This window comes from Oryzias melastigma, linkage group LG4 (genome assembly GCF_002922805.2).
Source record: "Oryzias melastigma strain HK-1 linkage group LG4, ASM292280v2, whole genome shotgun sequence".
In the NCBI taxonomy this organism is placed as follows: domain Eukaryota; kingdom Metazoa; phylum Chordata; class Actinopteri; order Beloniformes; family Adrianichthyidae; genus Oryzias; species Oryzias melastigma.
Window position 1 is genome coordinate 4,371,427 of NC_050515.1, and position 8,048 is coordinate 4,379,474.

General features: G+C 43.7%; 2 protein-coding genes and 1 long non-coding RNA gene across 4 annotated transcripts in view; 2 read left to right on the forward strand and 1 right to left on the reverse strand.

Annotated features, from left to right (window-relative positions):
- Positions 1-36: 36 nt before the first annotated feature.
- On the reverse strand, positions 37-3,995 carry dio1 (iodothyronine deiodinase 1). Its single transcript, XM_024258909.2, has 4 exons — positions 3,598-3,995; positions 3,382-3,525; positions 2,118-2,317; positions 37-1,129 (listed from the first exon to the last, which is right to left on the reverse strand). The coding sequence occupies exons 1-4, from the start codon at positions 3,956-3,958 to the stop codon at positions 1,064-1,066; spliced, it is 771 nt and encodes a 256-aa protein (XP_024114677.1). The 5' UTR covers positions 3,959-3,995; the 3' UTR covers positions 37-1,063.
- On the forward strand, positions 2,311-4,673 carry LOC118598644. The gene is made up of 2 exons (XR_004947709.1): positions 2,311-2,472; positions 3,346-4,673. It is a non-coding gene; the product is annotated as an uncharacterized LOC118598644 (long non-coding RNA).
- A 2,158-nt stretch (positions 4,674-6,831) lies between these two features.
- Positions 6,832-8,048, forward strand: part of LOC112136962 (zinc finger protein GLIS1) — an 88,983-nt gene continuing 87,766 nt past the window's right edge. The window contains exons 1-2 of one of the 2 annotated variants that reach the window (XM_024259032.2): positions 6,832-7,458; positions 7,538-7,826. In XM_024259032.2, the coding sequence (XP_024114800.1) occupies positions 7,574-7,826 (253 nt within the window). In that variant the 5' untranslated portion in view covers positions 6,832-7,458; positions 7,538-7,573. The remainder of the gene's footprint in view (positions 7,459-7,537; positions 7,827-8,048) is intronic. The other variant, XM_024259030.2, reaches the window with a different exon arrangement.

Sequence of the window (8,048 nt, forward strand, 5' to 3'; positions counted from 1 at the left end):
ACGATCAGCAAGAATGAGCTTCTATTCACGAATCAGGACAGTCGATACCCCAATGGGCACCAAGGAGACTCTTTATTGATCAACGTATCAAAGATTACAGTTAATTATGACAGAATCAAACAAACTGGAGGATTGATGTAAATATTCTGACCTGATCAGAAATTAAATCTACAAATGTTTCTTCTAAGCCGAACATTAAACACATTAAATCCAGGAGTGAAAAAAGATATATTTTCTTATACCAGTACTGTGAGAAATTATTTCCAAATATATATTTTTTATTGCAGTCAAAACAAATAAATCCAGTTGATATTAAATATGGACTATAAAACATGTATAGATATATAGCTTTTTATATTTTGAATTGAGCATTACTGAATATGAAATACATAAACATCTGAATTTGACTGGAGCTTAATTAGCTGAACTAACTCCCAACATCCTAACGAGGTCGGTCATGTTTTACATCTTCTGGGTTAAGATCCAACCATCTCGAGTTAAATTTGAGTTTTGTTATTTAATAAGAGTGACTGTCGTGTATGTTATGAAAACTGAAACTTCCACCCGGACCGGCGTTCTGCCTCCGGTTCCGTCACCAGAACGCCGGTCCGGCTCACCTTCACGTCTGATCGAATCCGAAAAGTGATGTCATCTTTCATAAACATGTTGAAACTCATCCTGATAAGACGATTAAGGATTAACTTGGATCAGGATCAGAAACTGGATCCTCTGTGTTCTGCAGCATGAAGGACTTTATAAAAAGTTTTATAAAAATAAAGACGCTTTAGTGTAAACCTGACAGAACATCTTCAAACTCCACATCGTGATTTTAGTTTCATCAGGTTCCAGTTGTACTGGTTTGACATTTATCATAAGAGAAGGGAACAGAGCTGAATTCTGGGACTCTCTGAAGACCTGGACCCGAGTGGACCGTCTGTTTCTCTACATCCAGCTGCAGGCCGGGGGGTTTCACCTGCAGCCTTCACCCAGAAACGGGTCGGTCCAAACGGTCCAGAGGTCTTCAGAGGTCGTCTTCAGAGGTCGTCGTCACCCGGACAAACCTCTACTGGAGCTTCTCCAGGAAGGAGCGGACCTCCTGTGGACGGTAGCCCCAAGGCCCCATCCCGCCCTGAGGACACAAGGAAGCCTCACGTTAGATCCAACGCGTCAACGTTCTACATTTCTTACAGGGAATTTAACGTCTGCTTTAGTCCGTTCAGCCCCTCCCACACCCATGAACCTGCACATGCTGATGTCACAAGGTGAGAACCGCCCCTCCAATAAGAGTCTGCTCCGCCTCCAGGCTAACACAACCCCCCCCCCGTGTTTTGAGCCAATTTAGCGATGGAAAAGAAACACGTTCAAACTTTCTGGTGAGAAATCTACACGACATGTTGGGACAGATCCTGAACATATATGACGCAAGAAGACGGGATTCTGGGAAGACGGCAGGAGAAAGGGGGCAGACTATGTCCTGGTGGAGAACGGGAGTAGACTATGTCCTGGTGGAGAACGGGAGAAACAAACTGGGAAAACATGTTTGAACGTAGGTTATTGAGTATAAACGGAAATGTGTCTCCAGAAAATGGATCCAGATGAAAACGAAAAGGGTTTTTGATCAATGATTGATGACGCTTCAAAGAGAACAGAAACGTTCACAGCTGGTCCCAATCAGAACGATGTTCTCATCATTTCATTAAATCCTGAAATGTTTATTTGGTGTCTTTTGCATTTTTGGACAGAATTTCACCACAAATTGACCCCATAGGCGCCTGGGCTACACAGTATCTACATCCTTTTTTTTATTTTATGACATGCTGACAAGACCAGCTCTAGGATGACATCATGAAATGGGCGGCACCCTCAAAGAGCGAGAGGCGGAGCAAAGCTGTGAAACTGTAACTCATCCACATCAAGTCTGTTAACCTTCACAAACGAGATGAATTATTGTCAGTAAAAGCTCAGAGACTCAGATTTCTCCACAAACTTTTTTCAAAACAGCTGTTTGTTTGGAGGCTGTTTCTGTTCTGTTTTTATCTACATTTAAAGAGAATAGAAAAAACGGTTTCCTTAAACCCTAAGAGCAGATGAAATCCTCGTACGAGCTGGACCCCCACCTTGTACACCACCCTCCCCGCCTGCAGCACGTACAGCCTCTCAGGGTGGCTGCCGTACTGGATGGCGGCGGCATTGCTCATTTCATCAACGACCACGGGGCACAGCGGGTCGTTCTGGAGCAGGATCCGGGCGGCGGACAGACGCTCCTCCAGGCTCCGGTGCTGACTGATGTCGTAGTTGTTGTTGAAGGCCCAGCCGTCTGAAGACAAACGAAGGAGTTTGAGTTCAATGAAACATATTCAAAAGATTTTGATTAATTTATTCTTGTTATTTTTAGGTTTAGATCACTTTGTCACCATCTGATGGGTACTGTTGTCACGGATCAGTGAGCCAGCAGCGACCTCGACTGCAGCGGTAAAACGATAAACGCTGATGATCATGAACGGTTCCTTAAAGCATCAGAACGTTCACCTCTTACCGCTTGTTTTTGTCCAGAAGAAGAAAAAGGATGTTTTGAATTAGTCTGCACACTCAGAACCTTTTGAGTGGAACTTCTTTTTCAGGTGTGCATCCACACCCAGCAGCCAATCAGAATCGAGTATTCACGGATCATTTAAAGTGCAGAAACTCAGTTTGTTTTTAATGTTGGCATCTTTGTTTTCTTGGAGTAAAACTGCAGACAGAAGAATATTTAGAGTTCTGATTCTTTTACTGATGATGTGTTTTGTGCTCAAGTTACACTTCTAAGTTAACACTTTATACATTTAAACATTTCAGAAAAGGAAGGAAACATTTTCTCTATGGTCTGCATATTGTTGTGTAAAATTTACCTGGATTACCCAAAAGTTTGAGTAATCTGATTTTTTTTTATTGACAGCACAAACGGTTGACAGACAGAACCATGATCAGAACTTTATCAACCATATCACCTGAAGACACCTTAAAGTTTACTAGAATTTGGATTTAAGACTAAAAATATCATCAATTTGTTGCAATAATATATATTTTTACTACTAACTGTTTTATTATATTATTCTGTGTTAAATAAAGGTAATCATCAGTTTAGAGGAACAAACTGTGACGTCTGTCGGCTTCATTTCAGAACAATGTTTTATTGAGAAATTCAACACAACAAAAATGTTTTTTTCTGTTTGAATCTATTAATTATTTACTGTTGATGTTGAAAATAGAAATAAAAAAATCTAAAAATACTATTTTTGTTACTTTAAGGACAGATTTAGTGTCTTAAATTCACAAGTTTGTCTTTATTTTCTCATCTGTTGACAGAAGCTTTTATTGTGGATTGTCGTCACTTCCGCTCACCTGAGGAATGCGCCTCCGTGATGTAGATGACCAGAAAGTCCGCCACGTCCCGGAAGTCCTCGACGAGCTGCTTGAACTGGTCCAGCTTGAACATGAAGGGGGGTCAGGAGCAGCTCCCGAAGCTGAGCACCAGCGGCCGGCCACCTGCAGGAGGGAGAAGGTGAGGAGGAGGAGTCAGGGTTCGAACCCCCGGCGGGCCAGCCGCGCCACACGCACCCTTCATGAACCCGAGGATGCTGGTCCTCTCCCTATCCATGGTGACCACAGGTGAGTCCGGAGCGGCCCCGCCCACGAAGGCCTCCTGCTTGAGTGACAGGCAGACGTTGGCGAAGGCGGCTTTGATGAAGGCCGCGGACAGGAAGGTCGGACCCCAGTCCTCGAACCGGAACCGGGGATTTTGGGTCATGCTCATCTTCTCCCCCATGCGGAGCAGCAGCTTCCTGACCGACGCAGGTGAGACGAGCTGCAGGCTCCTCAGGGTGACGCTGAGCGTCAACAGGTAACCGAGCATACCTGCGGCCCACAGGTAAAGCCGCAGCCGCTGCACGAGCCACCACGCGCCCTCGCGGAGCCCCATCTCTGCTTACAGAACTTCGGAGGACAGCTGTTATAGGCCGGGAAGTCCCCGCCCACTTTATCCCGACCACGCTGGTGTTGCGTTCACGGTTCTTCTGAATGCTCGGATTTTTAACCATCAGACTTTATCGTCTCCGTCCTGGTGTTGATGGAGGGAATCTCCCGGTTTGGTGGAGTCTCTAATCCAGGAATCAAGAGAGGAAACTTTGAACGAACACATTTCTAAATATAACGAGACGATCTGATCAATCAGCTCCAGAATCGGGACAACGCAGATTTCCATCTTTGGATTTCCGGGTTTCCCCCAGGCTCGCGCCCCTGACCGCGCGCGCCTGGTTATGTAACATCACATTTCCCTCCACCAGAGGAGTTTGTGACTTTATCAAACAAGCAGAAACATGATTGTAACGCTGGCTTAGAACGTCCTGGTTCTGTTCAGGTTTTTTTCTGGGTCTGATCCACAGTTTGGGTCACGTGGGGTCACCTACAGGTGTTCTTTTACCTGGAGAAGCTCCTGCTTTTGTAACACCTTACTTAACAGTTTCTGTCTGGACAGGTAAGTTTGGGTCACGTGGGGTCACTTACAGGTGTTCCTTTTACCTGGAGAAGCTCCTGGTTTTGTAACACCTTACTTAACAGTTTCTGTCTGGACAGGTAAAGCGGAAGTCTGACAGGAGAGAAAAAAAGTCTCTGCTTTTCAGTTCAGATAAAAAAAAGATTGATTAGAAAAATGATAATGTAGAAAGACAAGTTCACTTTGACCGGGGTCCCCAAACGTTTTCTTCTCTGATGGGGGGTCGGGGTCGGTTTGTAGACTAACAGAAAAGTGTAACAATCACAGTCTGAAAATAAAGATTTATGGTTTTCCAGAAAGACAAACGGCCAAATTTTAAATATTTCATTTCTGTAATTTTCATAGAAAAGATAATACTAAAACATAAAAAACTAGATATAGGCCTAGAGCAGGGTTGGCCACCCCTGGCCTAGAGCATCACTTGGGATGGATTAATAGCTGAAGATGCTTAAATTGATAGCTGAAAACACTGAAGCTGATAGCTGAAAACACTGAAGCTGATAGCTGAAAACACTGAAGGTGATAGCTGAAAACACTGAAGCTGATAGCTGAAAACACTGAAGCTGATAGCTGAAAACACTGAAGCTGATAGCTGAAAACACTGAAGCTGATAGCTGAAAACACTGAAGCTGATAGCTAGCTAAAAATATCCGAGAAGTGCAAAATTAGCTGCTAAAACGTAAAAAATTCTAAATTAGCCAAGACAGCTAGCATGTAGCTAAAATATTAGCTTAACTCCAAATTAGCCAAAAAAAAAACGTTCAAAAGCCTAAATTACTCTCAGAAATAATCAATCAGGCCTCCAAAATCACTCAAACAGCCCAATCTCCACTCAGTGACCTGTACAGGCGAGCAGTGATGAGGAAAGCCACCTCCATCACTGTGGACACTACCCACCCTCTCCATCACTCTTTCTCCATGTTGCCATCAGGCAGGAGATACAGAACACCGTTGGCCAGGACAAACATCTACAAAAATCATTTATCCCCAATGCAGTCACTCTGCTTAAATTTCAATAGCACTTAAATTGTATGCATGTGGATGGTGAATTATGTGATTTTTAGGATCTCTATGACTTTTGATTTTCTATATATTTATTAACTTTTTAGCTTTTTTAACTTTTATCAATTGAATCAATTTTATTGTCTTATGCCGTGTTGAAAGATAAATTTCTGTTCATTGAACAGACAATAAAGTCTGTATATCTATCTGTCTGTCTGTCTGTCTGTCTGTCTGTCTCTCTATCTAATATTAGCTAAACTCCAAAGTATCCTAAAAACTGACAAAAGCCTAAGTTAGCCATAACAGCTAGCAAGTAGCTGAATTATTAGCTACATGCTAAATTAGCCTAAAAAACAGTTGGGGGGGCAAATGTGGAGGAGGGCCGAATCCGGCCCGGGGGCCGTAGTTTGGGGACCCACGACTTAGAAAACAGATGGTTTTGCTGAACAGGAGTTTGTTAGATTCTGTTTCAGAATTCTGAGTGTTTTTGTCACAGACTCCACCGTCTTTATGAAAACAAAATAAATAGGAATGTTTTTCTAATCAGAAAAAGATTCGATCAAACCAAAAAGTCACACATTTAAAAGCTGATTAGACTAAAGATGATGGGAGGTGTTTGAAGAGGAGAATAGTTCATAGAGAGAAGCAGAGTGAAATCTCCACTGGATGATTGATTTACTGTCAATCATTGAACAATAAAGTTATCTTTATTTGTTTTACCGCACACGGTAAAGTCTGATCTCCTGCTCGTGGGTCAATTATTTCCTGTTTGGGATCAAAACAGTTTTGTTCTATTCTATTCTCTTCTATTCTTTAAGTTTCTATTCTTTTTTTTTGTATATTCTGTCTAATTTATTTTTATTTTATCTTTTCTATTGTTTCATATTCTATTCTATTCTATAGTGTTCTTTATTTTTCTATTCTATTCTTTAATTTTCTTTTCTTTTTTATTTCGCATATTGTATTGTATTTTATTTTTTTTATTTTCCTATTCTATTTTATACTATTCTATTCTTTACTTTTCAATTTTATTCCATTATATTTTAGTCAATTTTTCTATTCTTTTCTATTCTGAAATTTTCTATTCTATTATTTAATTTGTTATTGTATTGTATTCTATTGTCTTCTTTACTTTTTTATTTTATTCCATTATGTTTTATTTATTTTTTTATTTTTCTATTCTATTCTATTCTATTCTATTCTATTCTATTCTATTCTATTCTATTCTATTCTGTCCTCTGATCTGATTGGATGTTAACCCTTTCATGTCCGTTTCTCTGCTGTTCCTCCTGTCCTGAACCACCAGGTGGCGCCGCGGATCCACTTCTCCACTGAAACGTTTCCGTTTACCGGATCAGCTCTGATTGATCAATTTAACGGCAGATCCCGGATAACAGAAACTTTTGGGTCATTTGTTTTAAACTTTTAACCAAAGTTTGTTTTTTAAGTTCAGGTGATTTTACGTGAAGTGAAACTTTCTTCTAAAATAACTTTTGGATCCTTTGATCGGCTCCGTCGTGTCTCCCGCTCCTCCCGCGTGTCTCCGGGTTTTCGGCGGTGATCCGTTCGGGATCTTTGGACACTAAAGTCCAGCCTCCGCGGAGGAAACGGGAAGAGACCCGCGCGCTCCGACTACAGCGGGAATCCACGTCGGTGTCACAGACGGCATCAGAACTTCCCCGGTCTGATCCAGATCTTCTCCTCACCAGAACCACGCACGCGTCCGCGTGGATCCCGCAAGTCCGTTGAGGATTCGGAGGAGGAGGAGATCTGGAGGAGGAGGAGGAGGAGGAGGAGGAGGAGGGGGAGGAGGACGGGATGCTGAGGAGTCATCCCTCTGAGGATGCTGTCCATCACAGAACCGCTCCTCTCCTGCGCGTCATGACGCGCGCGCTCGCTCGCTCCCGTTAGCCAAACTGGATAAGGTAGGTGTTACCTGCTGGGATGTTTGGCGGGATACATGCGGCGGGCTCCGTCTGCACTGACTCCTGTCCGTGTGCGCAGGAGGGCATGTGAGGCGCGCTCTCGTCGGATTCTTCCATGCAGAACCCCTCATCGGTGGTCGGGATGGTCAGCCACTGTCAGACCCCGACCTTCCCGGACTTCGCGGGCTTGGCGCTCTCCGTGACGGAGATGTGCAGCCGCCGCGCGGGAAGCGGCGCCTTCGGATCCCAGCTGTGCCGGAGCCCGCCGCCGCACGTGAGCGGCGCCAGCCCGAAGAGGCGCGCGCTGTCCGAGGACCAGGCGCAAGTGGCGGGCAAGAGCGCGCGCCTGAGCCTGCCTCCGGGTCACGGTAGGGCTCTGACAGTTATGATCGTGATTTTGATTCATGAACGCACAAACTGAACGACGTGACACGGATTTATGGGATGTAAATTGGGACTGAGTGAGAAAATCCGCTTTTACGCGTCGGCTGATCCAGATCTGTTGGGGATGAAAGTCCCGTTCGCGCTTTGAGATCTGCTTCTATAATTGAAAACAGAAATCTCATGGATTCATAAGCGGAATCAGAGCC